This window comes from Periplaneta americana, chromosome 8 (assembly GCF_040183065.1).
Source record: "Periplaneta americana isolate PAMFEO1 chromosome 8, P.americana_PAMFEO1_priV1, whole genome shotgun sequence".
Lineage (NCBI taxonomy): Eukaryota > Metazoa > Arthropoda > Insecta > Blattodea > Blattidae > Periplaneta > Periplaneta americana.
In genome coordinates, this window is record NC_091124.1 from 96289260 (window position 1) to 96313082 (window position 23823).

At 34.9% G+C, this 23823-nt stretch overlaps 2 protein-coding genes across 9 annotated transcripts in view; one reads left to right on the top strand and one right to left on the bottom strand.

Moving 5' to 3' along the window:
• LOC138704911 (maltase A2-like) overlaps positions 1 to 6621 on the top strand; it is a 73591-nt gene extending 66970 nt beyond the window's left edge. Inside the window, exons 8-10 of one of the 2 annotated variants that reach the window (XM_069833312.1) lie at positions 2220 to 2412; positions 2520 to 2663; positions 6389 to 6621. In XM_069833312.1, coding sequence (XP_069689413.1) covers positions 2220 to 2412; positions 2520 to 2663; positions 6389 to 6449 — 398 coding nt within the window. In that variant the 3' untranslated portion in view covers positions 6450 to 6621. The remainder of the gene's footprint in view (positions 1 to 2219; positions 2413 to 2519; positions 2664 to 6388) is intronic. The other variant, XM_069833313.1, reaches the window with a different exon arrangement.
• Positions 6622 to 16717: 10096 nt separating this feature from the next.
• The window catches only part of LOC138704910 (uncharacterized), a 148043-nt gene continuing 140937 nt past the window's right edge, over positions 16718 to 23823 (bottom strand). For all 7 annotated transcript variants that reach the window (XM_069833311.1, XM_069833309.1, XM_069833310.1 and 4 more), the window contains one exon: positions 16718 to 18161. In XM_069833311.1, coding sequence (XP_069689412.1) covers positions 18094 to 18161 — 68 coding nt within the window. In that variant the 3' untranslated portion in view covers positions 16718 to 18093. The remainder of the gene's footprint in view (positions 18162 to 23823) is intronic.

Consider the following 23823-nt stretch of genomic DNA (forward strand, 5'->3'; position numbering starts at 1 on the left):
GGTGAGTACTCTTATCCTCCGATCTTGTGCAGCATAAGTGAATAGCTTTTGGTGGTCTAGCAGTTAGTTATTTAATTGGTTTATTCTACGACACTTTATCAACTGGAATTGAGGCATGCAAATGGAAAAGGCTGAAAGTGTCGCAAATAAGAACTTGTAGAAATCACATAAAACTGTTTAAAGCTCGAATTTTTTAATTTTAATAACTGAAAAAAGCATTAATCTGAATTGTAAAATTTTACATAATATTACCTCCATTTCATGTCATTTTCTTTATTTTGTGAGGAGAAGGACTGGATAAAGGGGAAAGTTCTTTGTTCATAAACCTGGAGAATGCTGTAAGTACCATCTGGCTACTTATGAAAGGATGTAAGTCCAAGGTACAAAGAGAAAACAGTGTTACATATTTTTATGTTATTTATTTTGTAACTTGAGAACAACAAAGTGCAGACGCACTCAAATACTGCCTGTTTGAAAAAAAAAAATCAGCTCTCATGGCACAAAATAAACTAATAGTACTTAATATCTGCATGTTATGACATAGATTGCAATAATCATTATGTACATCCTCAGGCACAAAGTAAATTAAATAATGGAATATCTTCATTCTCAGTGGCAGACCCTATTAAGTTTTTTTTTTTTTTTTTTTTTTTATGGGGCGACGAATGTCCTTCGACAAGGTGTGCTACATCTTTGCTCCTGAAAGTGGCTCAGTCTCATTTGTTTTTTGGATTTTAAGAGAAATTCCTGATAGAACTGTTTGTCTTCTACTTTCTCAAGGTAGTTTATCATCCCCAGTAGATCTTTGGCCTTTTTTGGCGCTGATCTGGGAAACAAACTGAATCCTTGGCAAATTTTGTAAATCAGAAAGTGAGTTAAGTTTTTTCCTTTTGTTGAGAGCATCTGTTTTCGTCCACATACTTGTAAGATCCAAACCCGTGGATATTTTTATCCAAGACATTTGCTATCATGTATGAAAATGTACACTGACGCCTACTCTCTGCTGGATCATCATATTTTCCATGAGACCTACGACCCACATTTTGCATGTATATTCTTTTCAGTAAATAATTAACTTGCAGGTTTTTCACTAACTTTGTAGGATTCCAAAACTCCTTCTGTTCAGGTGCAAGATCTTTACATGCATACTTACATGAACAGGGGCTTGTTGTGGTGGTGATTGTTTAATTGCAGTATGTTTCTCTGAGCTTGTTACATAGGGTTTTCCATTCTCTCTAGCCTGTCGAAGAATTTTTAACATAGCACTTTACTAACAGGACGATCTTGGTTCATTTATTTGATAGACAACTTAACTTAGACTCAGAATACAAACACGTTCACAGCGAGTCTCAGCAAAGCAAACAGTGCACTAGATGCACACTTGGCACATTCAACGTGATGCAAAATGAGTCCAGGGTGAAGGACTGAAAATTACCGAACATTTGCGCTTGATTGGTTGAGGGTAAACGCCGGAAAAAAACCTCAACCAGGTAACTTGTCCCAACCAAAATCTGAATCCAGGTTCGTTTCACAGTCAGACATGCTAACCATTAACTCCACAGTGGTGGACTCTCGCAGTTACCTTGATAGAGTTAAAATCTTACAAAATGACTCGTTATAAACATTTTCTACAAAGGAAAGTAAAGATGTGTTCCTGTATTATAGAATTGTGGCATGTCAATGAAACCTGTAGAGTGATCCAGGCAAATAGATGGCTATTTCTCGCCCACTTTATATTTAGAAATTGAATAACTTCTGCAAATGGAAGTGTCACTGAATAAATACTATTACTACAAGTGTAATTGAGGACGTCACTCGAATAAGGGAGTTAGAGCAAAATTCAGTTTTGATATAAACTAATTTCAGTGTTTGTCAGCCATCAAGTTCATCATAGTTGTATCGAAAAAGTGTAATTTAACAATGAAGAAAAACTTTTTCGACACAACTGTGAAATTAGTTTATATCAAAACTACATTTTGCTTTATATGCCGTTATTCGGGTGACATCTCAATTGCATTAAACATCAGGGATGTAGCCCAGGTACATGGAATGATAACCACGTACTGTAACACTGTGGTACTGGAGGGTCCACTTATAGTAAGCAACATGTTAAATAATAATAATAGAGATAATAATAATGTTACCAAATTATTTCTGGCAACTTCTCGATAACTTGCCATTTAATGCAGATGATCTAGCAGCAATACTTGTGTTCACAGGTTTCTCTACAAGTAATGTCACATGGCTGCCCGTAAACCCCAACTACAAAGACCTGAATTTGGTAAATGAGAAGGCAGCAGAAAAAAGCCACTACCACGTGTACAAGCAATTGCTACAGGCTAGGCAGGAACCTGCCATCCAACAAGGCAGTCTGCACACTAACGTAATAGGAGACGTCTTTTCTTTCTCGAGGTGGGCTTTCCTTTAGCAGTACACAATTAAGTAGCACAGTACTGTGCAGTAAAAATTATCTTGCCTAAACTGGATGAAATGAAATCGGATAATAACTATGTTTCCAGGGAGCTAGAAGGTGCTACCATCTTCGTTGTGGTTATGAACTTGAGCGACAGTGAACAGACAGTGGACTTAGAAGCCCCATATCCTAGTCTACCCCAGTCACCTCTAGTGCACACGGCCAGTATCAACTCTAACCTCACTCAGGGGTAAAAACAGCTACATCATTTTTTTTATAGTATATTAGCACAGTCTAGTATATACAGTCACGAAGCTCAATATGTACCGTAAAACGGGGTGACTTGATACATTTTGTAAGTTCATGTTTCGGAACCGAAACATCAACCTAGAAAACATATAAAGTCACCCCAGCGTATCTAGTCTCCCCATTTTATATGCTGGGAGACTTGATGTTTTACAGTAGTAAATATGCATCCATAGGTAGTTGCTAACCACTAGGATCGCTAATATCGGCTCATTACAGACAATGCGAAATAGTACCGCAACAGTCTATTGTTCCTAGCACCCTCACAACTCAAGCTTCGTGACTGTATATATACTAGACTGTGACATTAGTATTGAAATCTTAGTTTTACTAATATAACATTAAATAGAAATAAATATTTTCTCTTCTATGGCTCATATATCCGAGTACAAATACAAATGATCAGGTTAGACAGAGTCCTGGCAACAACATTGATCTATTCATCTAACCTATTTTTGTTAGGGCCAATTTGTTACTAGCGATTGTTTTACATTATGATTTCTACACAATGGAGATGTTTCACTGCTTGTGCATTCCAGAGTCGGTTCAAAATATTTAGAAGACAGAGGAAGAATTAGTCAAAAGGGCTATATTTTTGCCATTATTATTAGTATTTCTATTATTTTCATCGTAACAGCAACAAGCAATGTTTTACTTCTACTGACCTAAGGCATACTTTTCTTTCAAGCTTTATACATATACTACTTACTTACAAATGGCTTTTAGAGAACTCAGAGATTCATTGTCCCCCTCACATAACACTGCCATTGGTCCCTATCTTGAGCAAAATTAATCCACCTCCCTTAAATCCATTTTAATATTGTCCACCCACCTATGTCTCGGTCTCCCCAAAGGTTTTTTTCCCTCAGCTCTCCCAACTAACACTCTATATGCATTTCTTGATTCAGCCATAGCTTGCTACCATGCCCTGTCCATCTCAAATGTCTGGATTTCATGTTCTTAATTATGTTAGATGAAAAATACAATGTGTGCAATTCTGTGTTCTGTAACTTTCTCCATTCTCCTGTAACTTTATCTTTCTTAGCCCCAAATATTTTCCTAAGCACCTTATTCCCTAAAATCCTTAACCTCTGTTCCTCTCTCAAAGTGAGAATCCTAGTTTCACAACCATACAGAACAACCGGTAATATAACTGTTTTATAAATACTAACTTTCAGTTTTTTTTAAAGCAGATTAGATGAAAAAAGCTTCTCAACTGAATAATAACAAAAATTTCCCATATTTATTCTGCGTTTAATTTCCTCTCGAGTGCTTTGCTGTGATCATGCCAAAAAATCAGTCCCATTCCGAGGCTTATGTTGAGGTTTCGTAAAAAGCTTATTCAATATATTCGCAGTTACCCTCCATTCTGGAGGCCATATCTTCTATCTGCAACCTGAGGACATGCTATGCCGTGGTGATTTGATACTCATTTTTGTTATAATTTTTTTTGTCCAATGACAGGATCATTAGCTTGCCATTATTCCCCTGATTCTATGAGCATGCTCAGAGATGTCACTAGTACCAAGAAGCATAGACCACTTAGTTTGTCAGAAACTATCCAGAGTGTACTACAGGTAGAGGATCCACATTAATTGAGACGTTCTTTGGAACAAGAACTTAACTACAAATTTTTGTATTTGAGATACTAACATCAAATATTTTAGATTTCGTATAACATTAATGCACAGAACAACAATGAAATGTTTCTAGAGGGGACTGTGTTTGTTTGAGGAAAATAATATTTTCTCAGAAGGGAAATATGTTATTATGAATCCAATATAATATGTAATGCTGGAAACGAAAAAAGCCCCAACGTATGTTAAGGTGGTATTCTAGGGAATGCCTCAATTACACTCATGATGAATGATGGTGGTGGTGATGACGACGAAGAATTTTATTATTGGAATACCACAAGGGAATTGGAGTACCAGAAAAAACCTCTGTGTTGCCTTAACAATTGGTTTGCTCAACACAAGTTATAAAATTAGGGTGAATCAACCAGCATCTGAACCTGGGCCCCCTGGGTTATAAGCCCAGTGCACTAGTAGTGATTCATCATACAGTTTGTTATTATTGTTATTATTATTATTATTATTATTATTATTATTATTATTATTATTATTAGTCGTGGTAGTGGTATCTGTTTCTTCAGTTTCTTTCTCCAGCATTCAGAATTAGAGAACTATCTGCAGTTTCTCATTGAAATCCCTAATAACTGATTGTTATACTTCATAATAATTTCTATGGTGTCCAGTTTCGGTGTTAAAATTTTTTTAACAACTTAATTTTCTGTTTTCACATTGCAGATGGCTTCCAGTGTAAAAAATGTACACCTACTATATATTTATTTATTAAAATTAGGATATTTTTCAGCTCCACATTTGTCAATACCTCGGACTCATTTTGCCATCATTAATTCACATATCATCACCATCCATACCATAGCCCGGGTTAAGTTCACAGTACGGCATACTGTACTTGTACAAGAGCGCGGTCGTTCAACTATCCAATCATTCACAGAACAGGAGCAGTAAGCACAATAAGCCTGAGGCTGCAGTGTAAGCCTTCGGGTCCCTCCTCCATATAAGAGAGAAAAGAAATTATCATTATTTAAAATCCAGTAAAAATTACTCTGACAGGTATAATTACTAAAAGACACTTCAAAATCAAGTGCAAAATGGGAAACCGTGCAAAACATTTTTAAACAATATAATATTATGCAGTACTGCAGTGTGATAGATGTTGGAATCTTAAAATAAGTATAACAAGTTTTATAAAATATCTTAAGTTTAACGAAAATAATCTGTCTTTTCTTTTTTTAGGGGATTGTTCTTTTTTTTTTTTTTTTCTGATTTTAGATCGCAAATTTCATAAGCGGAAAGGACAGAGCATAAATCGAGTAAAAACTAAATGATATTACTCCGCCCCCCCCCCAAAAGGATCACGAATTACTCGCAAAGCGAACCACATGCAAATTATCAGGAGTCGACTGTAGGCTTATATTGAAATTTGGCACATTGGCATTCATGCCAGTGATACAGCAGAATGAAATGTAATTATAAAGGAAAACAGCAGATCATATCACAATGGATTAGTAATGAATACATTAATGACAATTTGAATTTCGAAAATTAGCCTACCTCTATGAAAACACAATGTTTAAGGATTATTGATTCTAGAATTCCATTTACAACTCTGAATTACAAATATAATGGAAAACAGACGTTAAGAATCCCTAACGACATATGGAATTATACTGTAACAAATCCCTAGGGGATAATACATACTAGGCAGAAGTAAAATAAAGACGGAAAAGAGCATCACTGAGTGATAATTCATACCTTCATCATCATTAGATTGTTGTGATTGATCTATTTTGGAACAACAGACAATATTGTTGTTTTGCCTAGTCATGTAGAAAAGGCGGATCAGAGTAGGGAACCTTTCGGGGGTCTTGAGTAGTAGAATTCTGATTGAATATTGAAGTGATTTCGAAATGTTGAAAAAAAAAACCGATGACATGGTTCAGAAACCCAATATGTTCTTCACATGACCGTAATACATTTGTAAAAGGGAATATGAAAGAATTCGTCGTTTCAGTTTACTTTAAGGATGTTCGTATTTCATATGTTTGTTATAAATTAAACGAAATATTTATTCTTACAGGCAGCGAGTATCCAGGAACTTAACCTTGGGCCCCAGAGAGGCGGTAGTTCTCACCAGCTGATGAAAGAATGTAGCATACCTCAAAAGAGTGACACAGAACACGACGATGATTTACCAAGGACTTCGAAATGGCAATGATATACAAGTCTTACAAGTATATTTGCATATATAGCATAAGAAACAAATAGTGTAATTTGTGTACAGTGAAATAAAAGAACATCAATGATATGTAATGATATGCTACATAGGCCTACTTATCACAAACAGCGTATTCCGAATCTCATCGGACCGGTGGATAACAATGACGTCATGCTGCAGCGAAATAGTAACAAAACTGCTGGAAGGTTCGATGGCTGTCATGGCGGCTGTACAAGTTGTTGTCTGTGCTACGCTAGCAAGAGTTTTCGAAATTTCCGTACTATCATCTCGTTCAAAGAAAAGAGAGCATAAACAATTATTTCTTGAATCAGTAGTAATAACTGGTCCGTTGACATGTTCGTTCATAACCCATTAACATATTTTTTTTACGTTGTGCTCATTACAAACAATACAGCAGAACACACCGCCATGACACAACAGTGCACGATGTCATTCGTCTGCTAATTCCCGCCCTATACAAGAACCAATCAGATTCACTGATGGCGGCTGATGGAGACTGCCACCACCTTTGCAAGCTGATGGCACTGGTGGAGAATCAGTGACGTCATCATTGAAATTCGGAACACTGTGATGCCATCAGATTGCTCAGCGCTGAGATTCGGAATACGCTCAAAGAAAGAAGTAGCTCGTTTGGGAAGGCATTCACTGGCATATCCTTGGTGAATATAATCTGCTATGGCAGCTACAATCAACTATAATGACAGGGTGAGCGTCATTTGCTGCTCTTTGCTATTATATTGTGGCAATACTTGTCGATTCATCTACTTAATTTCCTCCTTTCCTGCATTACTTTATAATTTCATCTATATTATGTTTTTTGCCACGAACACTCCAAGCATGCACTCCAGTATGACAATTTGGAGCAGCATGCCAACACTGACACGTTGGAGCATCTGTGTAAATGGTCCTACTGCTTCTTAGCAGGCACAAGTTTATAGATCCAGTTGCGTAGAGGTGAAAGAACCTAGGATTCATTCTATTGTGAGAATTCATTAATCACCATCATCATCAAAACAAGTATAAGGCCCATGGCTTATTACAGTCTCAGTGAGTCATTCTCTGCCCACTTTTTTTTGGATGGCCCAAATATCTCTTCCCTTGGGGACGATATTGAAGCATGGCTTTTAGAAGTCTATTATGATTCATTCGTTGGACATGGTTTCTCCACTGCAGCTGGTACTTGTTTATGAACTGTGAAACTGGTTGTAATTGGAGTTCTTGCATAATATCTTAATTTTTTTTGTGGTTGAAGCAAGTATAACCTAGTGTAGCTCTCATAAATTTCATTTTACAGGCTGTTATTCTGCTGATATCAATACTTCTCATTGTCCATGCTTCAATTACGTAACATAGTACAGGTGTAGCTAAGGTTTTATACAAACATATTCTTGTGTGTCACTGTACTAGGGAAGGCTTTCATAATTTTGCTGATTAATTCCCATTATTTTATAGTATTTGTAAATTTTAGAAGCTATAGTACCAGCAGATAGTGGAAGTGAGCAATCGTGGACAGATGGATTCACACACAACCAAATAGATCACATCTTGATAGATAAATGGAGACATACTAGTATAGTAGACATTCTAACATTCAGGGGGGCAGACTGTAATTCTGACCATTATTTGGTAAATGGAGAATTAAGAGAAAAACTATCAGCAGCCAAGTGAGTAGAGCAACAAGTTAATATTAGGAGATTCAAATTCCGAAATTAAAAACCGAGGAAACTAAGCAACTTTATTAGGTCGAAATTTCAAATAAGTTTGCCACTTTAGAAAGTTTCGACGAAGTTGAGGTGGAGTAAGATGTTAATAACATGTGGGAAAATATTAGAGATAATATCAAAATTGCAGCTGAATAGAGCATAGGTTATTATGAAACTAAGAAAAAGAAATCGTGGTTTAATAAAGATTGTTACATGGTAGAAGAAAGAAGGAAACAGGCAAAATTGAAATTCTTACAGGATCCAGTTCAGGCGAATAGAGATAATTAAAACAAATAATAAGAATAAAAACATTAGAGATTTTTTATATAAGGGCATAAAGAAATTTAAGAAAGGATATCAAACAGGGTAAATGTGATCGTGATCAAGGATGAGAATGAAAACTTGCTTGCGGGTACTCATTCAATCCTGAACAGATGGAAAAACTATTTTGGGCAACTACTAATGTACACAGGCCAAATAGAAATAAATGATCGGGACAGAATTCAAATACAAACTGCTGAGCCATTTATACTTGAACCCACACTTTCTGAAGTCGAAATTGCAATAGAAAATGTGAAAAAGTACAAGTCTCCAGGTATCGATCAAATTCCAGCAGAATTAATACCAGAGGGTGGAAGCGCATTATCTAGCGAAATTTTGAACTTGCATTTGCTATTTGGGAAAAGGAAATTGTACCGGAACAATGGAAGGAGTCCATAATTGTATCTATCTTTAAGAAGGGGGAAAAGACTAAGGGCAGGTTTCACCAAACTTCAATAAGGTTTTAATGATTCATTAATTTATTTACTGATTCATTAAATCATTTTTATATCTCACCAAGGATCTTTAGCCCAACGAACCAGTAAAGCTATCATTAAATTTAGTGCTAGAAATTTCCTTCTTAAAATTTTTAATGGTTCATTAGTTGCAATATAAAATGACGGAACATTTCGACTTAGAATTGTTATATCTGGAACTGCTCAAAAATTTAAGAGTCAGATGGAGATAACGTTAACCATTTAAGAAACGATCATTTTGAAAATTTGAATGACACAAAAATTCATGAAAGATACAGCATCACGAAGATCGTGACTAGAAGAAACTGATCATATCATAAAAACAGCCGAGACAAAGCTGAAACTAGTCAACTAGGTAACATACAACTGAGTTTTTATTTTAACACATGAAAGTGGTTATTATAACTACATACCTAAGAAATATTAGTAAATTAATATATAATGTGCATTCAAACATAACAAAACTTAATTGGTATATTAACTTTCATTTATTAGAATTAAATTTATGCGAACATTGAACATCTATCTTGAAAATAGTTATTTAACACAGCATATTTGCTATGAAGTTCCTACTTTCTTTCAGCTCTGCAACTATAGGCCTACTTCACAGCACAGCACAGTAAATTCATAAATCTTTAATTTTTTTTTTATTTTGGATCACAGGTTTCAAGAATATTACCTATACCTAATTGCAGTTATTGTATAAAAAATATAATACTTCCTCAAATGAGGTCACCACTGTTATCAGGAATTCAATAATTACAAAGCTATAATTATGGCAATAATAATAATAATAATAATAATAATAATAATAATAATAATAATAATAATAATAATAATAATAATACTTTTTCTCCATTTATTATTATTTTGTAACCGCATTGCTTCATTGTTGGCCTGCATGCAAATGATGTAGCAGGTACTGTATTAGAAAAAAGTTTTGTCGCATAATCCCAGAAAGGAGGCAGTGCACATGAGCAGAGGACCAGCGATCTGATTCACAAGAGAACAACTGGTTGAGGTAATATAATTAGTTTCGTTTCGTTGTATGTCATCCCTTAGTAGTCAGAACAAGTTCCAGGGAAAAGAATCCAGCTTAAATAAGTAGTGCGGTAAAGACTGTTAACAAATTAAGAAGCAAATTAATTTATTGAAAAAGGAATGCATAACAGGGATGTGGAACACGCCACCGACTGATTCGGAAATAGGCGCTCTGTTCACTAGACTAAAGCCGTCCGTAAAAATGTTCCGTATGTACCAATGCAATACTCCAGGATATGGCTATCACGAAATTGGACATTAACTTGATTTACTTGAAATTAGTTAGACATGGTTCGCATTATTTTTGGAAACATGTTTTGCCCTGTGACTTATTAATAAAGTAATGGGATGTGAAAATTATTCCTTAACTATATGTAACTTAAATCTTTATTAATATTTTATTATGTTTTAATAGTCACACTGTTGACTGAAGGCCAGTGCACACCGGACACTATACTATATAGCACTATGCTTTTGTGCGATATTATACTTAGTGATAAGATATGAACATGCGCACATGCTATAATAATGCTTCATCAGAGAGATTTTCTACAAGGTGGCGAAGAGGATGGATCCAGAGGAATTGTTATTGTTTGCACTGGCTTTAAAACAGAAGCGAAAGAACTGGATTCATGAAATTTATAATTGTTTTCTTTCCGAAAGAAATTTAATTTTCCAGCAGGACAACCACCCTGTGCACACAGCCATGAACATTCAAAGATGGTTCACGAAAAGGCATGAAAAAGAGGAGGATTGACAAATATCGAGACAACCCACTTCAAAATCCAGATCAGTTGTGGGATCAAGTTCTGGCTACCTGGGAAAATCTTGCTGAGGACCAGAACTATTTCTGCGATCTGATGGACTCAATGCCCCGAAGATGCCAAGCAGTAATAGAAGCCGGTGGCATGTGGACAAAGTATTAGATCAACATGTGTATTTTTTTCTTTAATTTGTTTGTTTATCTTTGTTTCATTTCAGGAAGAAAATTAATCGCCCAAGAGTTATTTTAATTCTCCTAGTGGAGCCAGAGTTGCGAAATGATTCGTTCCACTACAAAAAAAAATAAAAAAATGAAGAAAGGTAACATGTACAAAAATTAGTTATGTTAATAAAAAAAAAGTTGTCACCGAGAATCGAACTCGGGTCCCAGGGATGGCAAGCCAGCTCGCTACTAAGTGCTCCATTGGAGACCCATGACGTAAGCAGCGCAATGAGAGACTTATAGCTGCTTGGCTTGAAGTCTACGGAGGCAGCACACATACTTGTGTAAATCGCAGTCAAAATTTCAACATTTCCACTACCAAGAGACATTTTTAAATTACTGGAGCACATTGTTCACAGAAGATTAACCTGGAGACTTGACACTTTCAATCTTTTAAGGCCATAACATTTTGGCTTTAGACCATCATGTGGCACAACTGAAGCTCTATTATATTTTGCTCAAGAAATTTATAAAGGTTTCACAGAAAAGAAGACTACGAATTCATTAGCTGTAATGTTAGACTTTGAAGCTGCTTTTGATAATACTCTTCACAGATCCATTTTATTACAATTTATGAAACTTGGAATCAAAGGCAGAATGCTAAGATTTCTACATTCTTTTCTTAATGAAAGAACAATTCAAACCTCAGGAAATAAAAATTTATCTTCACCCAAAAAAAAAAATTACCTCAAGGTTCTGTTTTAAGTACAAATTTATTTAATATAATGTTACATGACTTACATGATATTGATCCACCTGAGGTAAAAATAAGTATCTATGCAGATCATGTTACAATATGGGCTATGAACAACGATCCAAATGAAACATTAAGAGTTATACAAACAACTGTAAATAATATAGTAATTGGGCATCCAAATGGAATCTATCTATCCCACAATAAAAAACTGAATATACTGTCTTCACAAGAAGATATAGCTTAGAAAACTATAAACCTCACATTTATTTGAATAATCAAGAAATTCAGTACAATCCAACTCCTAAGATCCTAGGATTAAATTTTGATGAAAAACTTTTATGGAAAACACATTTCACCAATGTTGCTTCGCAGTGTCTACCACCATAAGATATAGCTAATCAGGAATGTCGATCAGATATCACGACAATATATCTGTTTTATAATGCTTATATATGATCAAAATTGACCTATGGATATGAAATATGGGGAAAGCATCAGCAACTCATCTACAAAAAATTTATGTTCTTCAAAACTCAACCTTAAGATTATACCTACGAGTCTCAAAAACCACACAAACTGTTGCCCTAGGAAATGAATGTAATATTCAACCGATCAGACATTATGTAGGTATTAAAAAAGGATCTAAAAATACATTTAAAATTGCAAGCCTCATCCAGATCTCAGATGTTCTTCAAACTGTCAGATAATATCCTGTGCAATTTCTATAAAACAAACAAAGAAGAAATACCAATCTATATTACAGACCCACTTATTGCTAAAACTACAGTTGTGAACGAAATTCCTCCATGGAAATGGGTGATTCCAGAACATAGCATACAAATTCCAGGAAATCATTCCAAAAATGATCGTCCATACATTAAGTTAGATACCATGGAACTAATCTGCAACACATATAAGGATCACCTTCAAATTTATACAGATGGATCTCTAAATCCTAATAATGGAACATCAGGAGCAGGATATTATATTCCAAAATATCAAGAAAGTTACTTCATACCATGTTCATCCTCCTCCAGTCTTGACACTGAATTGCTAGCTGTTGATGCTGCTCTTCAATATGTTACTCAAATTTCTGAAAAATCTAATTTGCATACTTACCGACTCCAAGGGGACTATATTTAATATAATCAAATATGTACCAAACCTATACACACATAAAATTATCCTAATTCAGAAACAACTAGGTAAACTAAAAAAACTCTATAAAGAAATAACATTTCAATGCATACCTAGTCATTGTGGTATACCTCGAAATGAGAATGTCGATAACATTGCAAAACAGGTAACGTATTTGCAACCAAGACTTCAAGTGATATCTCTATCCAGTGCCTCTGCTTCAGTAGTCTCATTTTATAAGCATGGATCAACAATTGGCTCTCTTCTGACAAAGGAAAAATTTTAAACCACAAAAGAAGTAAATTAAAATCATCAGTACCATTTGCAGAAGACACAGCTCTGCAGTATATACTGACTACACCTCAACTCTGGCTGCTGGCAGCGGGCATCTATCATGAACACCAATCAAAATACCCCTCATTTCTCATGAAAAAGACTATAGTGGACTTTATGTTATCAGCAAACAGCTGGATACATTAAGAAGATTGATTGATTGATTAATCCTGTGTCATCACTAGGGAGAGGGAGTTTAGTAAGAAATAAAAGCAATCAGACTGTAGAACAGAGTATATATGTCACATGTCGTGCATGCCACTTCATAACAAACTCTCCCAAACTTTTCGCACCTATAGTTCACTGCGTATATACAGTGTACATTAAGTCAATGAAACAGTCTATGGTTAAACTGTATCATGCTGAATGGTGTACCGGTAGGTGAAATGCATGTCTATGAGCAAATGCTGGGTAACTTTCGGTGCTGGATCCCAGACTCATTTCACTGGCATTATCACCTTCATCTCACTCAGACGCTAAATAACCTAAGATGTTGATAAACCGTAAACAATAACCTACAAAATAACCTTAAAAAAAATGCATGTCCTAACCTCAAAAGAACTATAGGAGCTTAATTATTCTAAAATTACAAAGTTATTTGATAATTGCTCGCCTATGTTGTGACCTGCAGGTGTTAAGAAACAAAATGCTTTGCTAATGGTTACTGACAGTGCTGTTTACATGAAAAAAACTGTCAAAAAAATGCATAGATCTTATCCAAAGTTAATACATCTAGCTACCTGGCCTATGGTCTCCACAAAGTTGCGGAAGAATTAGAGCCTGCATTAGTGACGTCGATAATTTTATTGCAAGTGTAAAGAAAATATTTCTTAGGACTCCTTCCAGTATCAAGAAATTAAGGAAATGGCAACTGGAATTCCTTTGCCTTCATTGCCAATTATAACTCGGTGGGGACTGGTTGGACACAGCCTTGTATTTTGTTCAAAATTATGATGTAGTTATTCACATAATCAGTGCCTTTGAGAAGGACTACATTCTGAAGGTAGTAAAAGGATTTCTAAAAAGGTAGTAAAAGGATTTCTTTCACCATAGCTTTTAGAAAATCTTTTATATAAATTTCAACAAATTTCAGTTCTGTGGTAAGTACATTGCACCGGTACTTAGAATCATCAAAACTAAAACTAAAAAAAACAGATGCTCTTCAGTCAACAGAACAAATGTCAAGCACTTACAGAAAGGGACAAATATTAACTGACAAATGTTCTAGAGAAGAACTCTGGATATGTGGAAATGTGTAGAATAAAAGATGCATTACTCACTTATGAAGACACAAACAATGCTGATAGCCTATGTTTTCAATTTGCACCCACTACATCGTGCAGTGGAGAACAAAGATTTTTCAAGTACAAAATCTGTCTACATGCGAATTGCATGCGAAATATCTTCCATACATTCACAAAATACATAATAAATATTTTCTTAAGCTTAACACTTGCATCCACGAAGGTTAGGTGAGATATGGTCCACTTTGCAATAAGTCCTCTCTACGAAATGTCCAACGTTTAGAAATGTCACAAGATATGGTGATTAAAACAGATGTATACATTGCATATTATATTATGTAGATTATATTAAATTATAAATTAAATACTTATACACAGTGCGTTAACGTAATCCTAATCATATATCATATGTATTGTCTTCAGCCAGGTTTAACTTCTTCTGAAGCAGCCTGTGCCTGTCAATATCCTATTTGCTTACCGATAAAACTGCAAGTTTAACGACTCTACATAGTTTCATATAGTCCAGGTCACTTTGCATGATGGTATACTTACTAAACTCCCTCTCCTAGACATCGCTATCAGCTACACTCCTTATGCCACTTTCAAGATTTAGCTCTAAATCTAACCGCTGTCTTGTCCCTGTAGACTGGTTTAATCTTAACCACAGCCTATCATTCTTCCCTAAATTTACGTTGCTGTGTTTTTAATGCCAGATGGATTACTTTACCTTCTCTCTGCATAACTGTCTTTTCTATATTCTACCTTCATTCATTCATTCATTCATTCATTCATTGTTGTGCCCACGGGCAAGTTTTTCACTGCAAACCCAGCTTTCTCCAGTCTTTTCTATTTTCTGCCTTCCTCTTTGTTTCCTCATATGATCCATATATTTTAATGTCGTCTATCTGATATCTTCTTCTACCCGTTCACCATTCCTTCCAGTGCATCCTTCTGAAGGCAATTTCTTCTCAGCCAATTCCTTTTCCTCTTCTTGATCAGTTTCAGCATTATTCTTTCTTCACTCACTCTTTCCAACACAGCTTCATTTCTTAATCTGTCTGTCCACTTCACACATTCCATTCTTCTCCATATCCACATTTCAAATGCTTCTATTTGCTTGTCTTCACTTCGTCGTAATATCCATTTTCTGCCCCATACAATGCCACACTCCATACAAAGCACTTCACTAGTCTCTTCCTCAGTTCTTTTTCCAAAGGTCCGCAGAAGATTCTCCTTTTTCTATTAAAAGCTTCCTTGGCCATTACTATCCTCATTTTGACTTCCTGGCAGCAACTCATGTTACTGCTTATAGTACATCCCAAGTATCTGAAGCTGTGCACTTGTTCTACTGCCTCATTTAGAATTCGCAAGTTTATCTTCTGTATTCTTCTTCCTATGACCATGCTCTTCGTCTTATTTTATTTATCTTCATCCCATACTGCTCACAGCTGTCATTTAGCTTCAGTAGCATATCCTTTAGCATAATTTCCTCTTCTGCTAATAACGCCATATCATCAGCAAATCTTATGCATTTTATTCTTCTTCCTCCTACTGTCATTCCTCCCATTTCTGAAAACAGTTCCTCCAAGTAGATGTTGAACAGGGTAGATGATAAAGGACATCCTTGACGTACTCCTCTCCCAATTTCACTTCCTTCTGACAGTTCTTCTCCTATTCTGACTTTCACTCGTTTTTTTCATATAAACATTACTGAAGTCCACAAATACTACCTACCTAGACTTCTTTATTCTTTATTCTTCTCTAGGTATCTTTCGCCGATTGTCCATGGCAGTCCAATTGCATCTCTCTTTTCCCTTCCTGAAACCAAACTACTCTTCTTCCAACTGTTCTTCCATCTTAGAATATAAACGTAGATTCAGTATTCGCAAAAGAATCTTCGCCGAGTGCTAGTTAAATTAATAATTAGGCCCACAACATTTGATACTGATCATCTGATAACCCAGATTGAACAGATCCCAGCCGAATAGTTGGTTCTGGTAAGTCTATGGTGTAGTGTGGTGTGTGGACAACCTTAAATGGTGACGTCTACTTGGACTTCTTACGTGAGTAGGTTTTTACATTCTTGCTTATGGAGGATGGTACTTTTCCACAGTTTTTTCAACTGAATGGAGCACGAACACATGGGGACACTGTTTTTTTTAATGTTCAATTTCCTTGTGGATGGAGATCTGTTGAATGGTCGCCACATTTCAAGAATGTAATACTACTGGATTTTTACTTTTGGGGACATATGAAGGCAATAATGCATGCCATGAAAATGGACGATTTTGACTATCTAAGGGATGCACAGTTGTTTGCAATCCTATCACACTTGCTATGTTGCAAAATGTTCTGCGAGAGCTGGAGAAATGCCTATGATTGTAGCTACAGGAAAATGGACAGCACGTTGAGTAGATTTTATAACTGGAAGATAAGTACATAGGCCTACATTTTTACCAGTTGTTGAAAAATTTTACACCATAGCATTTGTTGTGAAATTATAGCCTTATTTCATGTATTGAATCACCATATTCACATTTCTAATTTTGGAATTTGATTAAAAATGACAACCATCTAGTTGACACAGACCAATATGATTTCCCTTGGGCCTAATCTATTTCTATCATGAACAATTTTATCCAGCACAAATCCTTTACATTTTACAGGAACATTAAGTGGCCTTTGACTTACACTACAGTAATGTTAAATAACTGAAAAACAATTAATTAGGTACAAACACGTTCAATGTATGCATGACGATGGAATTCAAGATGGAATAAAAAATTGTGATATAGGAGAACAGTGAAAGGATGTCAAGCAAACTATTACATAAATTAGTCTTGAAACTATTTACTTATATAAGAGTTGAAGATTTATAAGTTCAATACTGTATATTACTTTACAACTGATAATCTTGTTTCAACTAAAGTTTAGAATATGAACATTAATTAAATGGACTGATAAACATGTTGATCTTGTTTCAACAAAAGTTTCGAATATGAACATTAATTAAATGCTGACTGATAATCTTGTTTCAACAAAATAATTAAATGCTGACTGATGATCTTGTTTCAACAAAAGTTTAGAATAAGAACATTAATTAAATGCTGACTGATAATCTTGTTGATCTTCTTTCAACAAAAGTTTAGAATATGAATATTAATTAAACACTGACTGATGATTTTGTTTCAACAAAAGTTTAGAATATGAACATTAATTACATGCTGACAGATGATCTTGTTTCAACAAAATTTTAGAATATGAACATTAATTAAATGTTGACTGATAATCTTGTTGAACTTGTTTCAACAAAAGTTTAGAATATGAACATTAATTAAACACTGCTTGATAATCTTGTTTCAACAAAAGTTTAGAATATGAACATTAATTAAATGCTGACTGACAATCTTGTTGATCTTGTTTCAATAAAAGTTTAGAATATGAACATTAATTAAATGCTGACTGATGATTCTGTTTCAACAAAAGTTTAGAATATGAACATTAATGAAACACTGACTGATAATCTTGTTTCAACAAAATAATTAAATGCTGAGTGATATTGTTTCAACAAAATTTTAGAATATGAACATTAATTAAACACTGGTGCTGTTATTCATACATCATGTACGTTATGACAGCTGTTTTTGGGGACTTGTTGGCTATGGAATAATGAACACCTGAAACGAAGTTACAAAACAAGAATAACATCCAAAACATGAACCTCTTCACCTATCATCTGAAGTTTACACATCAACATTTAAAAAGGAACTAAACAAAGGCCTAAAAGAAATAATGAAATCAATCAAGACTATCCAGCACTAATTTCACTAGGAAATCATAAGAAAGGAAATAAACAATTATACTGAATGGGCTCCAATTAATTATACAAGAAACTGAACACCAACTGCCTTCCAAATAGCTGAATACAGTTGATGAATAACATTCGTACACTTTTGAAAAGGCTAACAACTTAAGGAACCCTGACACCGGTATTATAATAATAATAATAATAATAATAATAATAATAATAATAATAATAATAATAATAATAATAATAATAATAATAAGAGTTTCGCATTATGTTTCAACTGTCAATAGTGGTAGACCAGGTCATTGTCCTCATACCCCCCATCTCTTTCTGAAGTGTTTGTGTAATGATTTGCGCTATACTACCTGCTTTGCAGTTACAAAATAACGGTACTATTGTGCGTAGAAGGAAGTAATTTCTGAGAGACGAATATTGTCGCAATTTTTAGTCTAAGTTTGCATTAACAAAATACCGGTAATAATTAATATCAAGTACAATCGATTAATTTTAATCGACTCGATTATTCAATTAATTATTTTTGATTGATTAATCCCACAGCACTAATTACTAAGGTTATCGAAACAATCGAATAATTTAAACTCATGTTATGACATTTCGTTCCAAAAATCAAACCTAACCACATACAAACTTTGAACAAAATTAAGTACCAGTACTGGTATTACAAGAAATATCGTCTCTTAATACTATCAATTTGATGTAACTTAGCGAAAAGCTACATCATTATATTTCTTGTAAGATTTTACTAATAAAGCATAACAAATGCTGTAAAGTGCAATAAAAATACCAATATTTAGGCACATTAATTTTATAGGAATGTCCTTATTTCAAAATATCATCAGATGAAATAAATTAAAAATAGAAACAAACATATATGAATTCAAGACTTAAATTCATAATGGCAACAGAATGAGTCATACAATTTACCACTTATACACAAGTGATGGATAACCTCGTAGAATAACAAACAATTGTAAGGTCAACATCGAAGGAAGGAAATGGTTCAGAACAACTGTTCCCATTCCCTACCTCCCCATATTTTAGCTTTAAATGTTATTATAAACGTTTTACCGAACTTAATTTATTTCAATTATAAATTAAGGTAGGCTATTAAATATTACTCATTTTGTATTTTGTATTGGTGAGCGTGCATAATACTGATCACATGGTAAAATCGGAATACAACAACCAGCCATATTAACTATATGATTATGAACTAAAAATCATTGGAGTGAATAATATGAGGCTTATAAAAAGGTAAATATAAAACTCTCTTTCAAGTAACCGAGATTCGAACTCTGGCACTATGACATACAAGTCATACATTTTAACACTTGTACACAATAGATCTATTGCGTACCTGTTTGAAAAGCACACTTTTCCGTTGACCAATTATTGCATGCCCTGTAGTTGCAGTGGAACGTTTAAAGAACCTCTAGTCTCGACCTTAGTTCTTTCTCCAAAGGTCAGCAGCAGATGTTCTTTTTTTGTTAAAAGCTCCATCCTTCTCCATAGCCACATTTCAAATGCTAGTAGTGCGTGTGAAATGGACAGACAGAATAAGAAACAAAGCTGCATTGGAAAGAGTGGGTGAAGAAAGAATGATGCTGAAACTGATCAGGAAGAGAAAAAGGAATTGTCTGGGTCACTAGTTGAGAAGAAACTGCCTTCTGAAGGAAGGAATGGTGAACGAAAGAAGAGTTCAGAGCAGAAGAAGATATCAGATGATAAACGATATTAAGATATATGAATCATATGCAGAGACAAAGAGGAAGGCAGAAAATATGAAACACTGAAGAATGCTGGGTTTGCAGTGAAATACCTGCCTTTGGGCAGAACACTATGAATGAATGAGTTAGAGGAGAAGTTGCTATACACAGACAGATAGAATGCCGAAAATGACTTTTTCGATGTCAGAGATGCTGGAAACATGTACGTCCATGAAAATTTTGAAATCAATGTTTTTGTAGCATAACAATATTTCCTTTTTATATTTCAAGAAACCAAAAAGAAATACTGCAATTACAAAGGAATCACATTACTTAGTCAATGATTTAACATTTATGACAGAATAAAACTAATAAATTAATTAAGAGTTTTGATGAGAAATTTAAAGAACAACATTCAATCTGTCAGAAAAGATCAATGGTGGACCATAATTTCATTGTAAGACAAATAATAGGGGAAGGGGAGGAGATATTATTTCACAACAAAATGCAAGTATTTTGTGAGAACACAATGTGACATTGTTAAGAATGAGATACGAAAATAGAGGTTTTGGGAGAAAAAATAGATCAGATACAAAAACTTCGATGTTTGCAGATGACATAAATGATTTGGGGGCATAAAGCAAGAGAATTAGAATCAAAATGAGAAAAATGCAATAATGTGACGACTGAGTATGGATTACAGATAAATGAGAATAAAACAGTAGTAATGAAGATATCAAGAAACCACACCCAATAACTAAAAGAAATTAAATGGAGAAGAGGAAAATTTTAATAATTTAGAAAGTGAAGTGAATAAAGATGGGAGAACGGAGAAAGAAAATAATAGAAACAACTAATACTAAATATCCTTCTCAAACCTGACTTTATATTTATTTGTTGGACGGTCATGATGGTGCAGGAGCGGGAGGAACAGAAATCATCTACGTAATTAACTGCAAGTCTCTCTCGAATACTTTTACACAAAAAAAAAAAAATACTGGATTCCAAGACAGCTGTTGGCTTCATTGCTAAGACAGCTGAGCATTGGATAACAAAATATAACAACTCTTATTCTAAATTTTATCATTATCAGTACCTAACAAGTTTGTTATGTCATATGTTAAGTAAAATTTAAACGACGAGTTTTGGCATATGCTTCTGAAACATGTGGACCATGATAAAGAAATATCGAAGTAAAATTCAACCAATAGCAGTGGCAGCTGCTCTTTATGTGCTGCAGTATTGCAGCACACAGTTAATTTTCTGTCTCTAGCATAATCTTATTTATATTTTCTTTCTTTCATTCATGTTACGCGTTCCAATGCATGCAGAATCAGGAACTGCTATTGTCTATAGCTTGTGCGTCGTCTGCAAGTCCCAGTCGGTAATGTGTGCTGACTTCCTTATTGCAGTGAACTGCAGCGAACCTTGCACAAGCACAGAGAGCTTACATTCGCTTGTATGACGTAGTCTATGGTTTCCCATTATAAACAGTGTGAGCTACAAGGAAAAGCAGCAAACTGAAATGACTCGTTCACATTGGCATTTTATAAAATCTACAACCAATCAGGCGTGAGTGACTGTTTGTATAGATGATTTGCAGTCTACAAACAATGCGGACATCACGATATCTCTGAGAAGCAGTCGTGTACTATTTGTGAGTTTGTGTCTATTTTACAAGTCCTGATCACAGAATGTAGGGATGACTATTTTATTCTTTTGCTAATTATTAAATTTTCCTGTAAAACTGAAACGTATTGTTTATAACATTTATTATTAGTTTATTTATATATACTATATTTAATACAATTTAATTGAAAGATGCTGTACTCCTATTCTACTCCTTCAACTTTCCGACAGACGGCTTGAATGCACCGGAATGCTATTCGAATTTAAAATTTTGATTGCTGGTTGCCAACATAGAGGGGTTGAACTCCAAAGTAACTGGCAGCAGTGTTTCCAACTGGACGGAAATTCCGTCAGTTTTGATGGAACTGACGGAATTTCAATGTAGCAGACGGGAAAAGAATGGCTTTGATGGTTGACCGATTTTCTAGCGGAAATTACAATTTAAATTGTCTTTTGATTTTTTTAACTGTTGTCATTTTTAATTGTTTAATTTTTTGAGGGAACGTAGACCAACCCAGCACATCAACTGCAGAACTAGAGCCAGATGATGTGGATGAATTATTATTATTTTAATCAAGATTGGTAAGAAAGTTGCGTTAATATTTGCTTTCATTTTTATATAGATATATTAAGTGGGTCTTATTTTTTTTTTAATTCTAACGGATACTGACGGATTTCCAGGTGTCAGACCGACAGGGATATAATTTATGTGTTGGGAACAGTGATTGACAGATTCTGCAGCATGAACTTCATACTGCTCCACTAGTGAGTAGATCAACCAAATTTTAACGACTTTTTAAAAGTAAATTTTCCATATTGTACCACACTCTCATATTCAGCCACGAGCCGCCACTGACCAATAGAGAGAACATTTTTTTTCAGCATAGTCATAGAAAACAACAGATAGCTCAAAGAATTAAGAAATAGGAACATTTTAGGAATTGAAAAACTGTAAGATAAAACTGGTAGGTAAATGGAATTAAATTGTTTGGACATGTTTATGAGGATGGGTGATGAAATATTACAAAAAAGACACTGACATTAAAAGTTAATGATGCAGACCTCTGGGAAGACTAGAACAAGATGAAAAAACAGCTAACAATATGTGGAAAGAAGAGGAAAGTCAAAGGTGGAAGTAATGAGTGAGAGTATGTGAAATGATCGAGAAAACTGAAGGCCGATATCTCACACTTGACTCTCATAATCGGAAACACGAGATTCCATATAATGAGAAAGTAAACCGTTAACCTATTGAGCATGGCTTATGTGAAAAAAAAAAATTCTCTCTCTCTCCCTTCCCATCTCCCTACTCCTACTCCTCTCCCTCTCCCTCCCTCCCTCCCTCTCCCTCCCTCCCTCTCTCTCTCTCATTACAGCCCATGTAGAGCCAGTGTCTAACTAGACTAGACGGCATTTCGGAAGGCGGTCGGCTGCTACATGCGCTGTAGCATTTCTGGTATGTGATGTCACAAACTTGTACAGTAGAACCAATCAGAATCAATCTATAACAAGTACTTCCCGAGTTCGTTTGTTCACGTGTGAGTGTTTCAATACATTGAATAAGTAAAACTAACATTTACTCTGTACGTGTGAGATAATAAATGGAAGAAGAGACTGTAAAAAGACAAGTTTTGCAAAGGCAGGCGCGGAAAATAGTGTTTAAGGTGTGTAATTATTTTAAAAACGTTGACGAGCAGAATGCTGCTGGCAATCTTGATGCTGACTGCAATGTTGCCAACGCGCAAGAAACGACTGTAGAAGCATGTGGTGTGGGATTGAGAAACGTGCAAAGAATATTGTTAGTGAAGGAAAGAGAGTTTGTTTGGTGTCATGCTTACAGCAATCAACAGATAAGGTCATTATTGTCTTTTGATAATTTAAATTCTCTCCTGCACTATTTGTATTGCATGTGCTTGTGAAGTACGATGTGGCAATGTTGTACACTCCCTTGCCCTCTCTATCTGTCTCTCTCGATGCAAATGCTAGCAGACTACCACCTTCCGAATTGCCGTTGACACTATTGAAAACCAATCTTCTCTGTCTTGAGTTCGCCTTCTCCAACATCTTATTTTCAATTCCTTAATATCTTTCTCCACATCTTTCAACTATCTCTTCATAGGTTTGCTGACACATCTTATACCACCTGGTTTACCACTGAATATTTCTTGATTATGG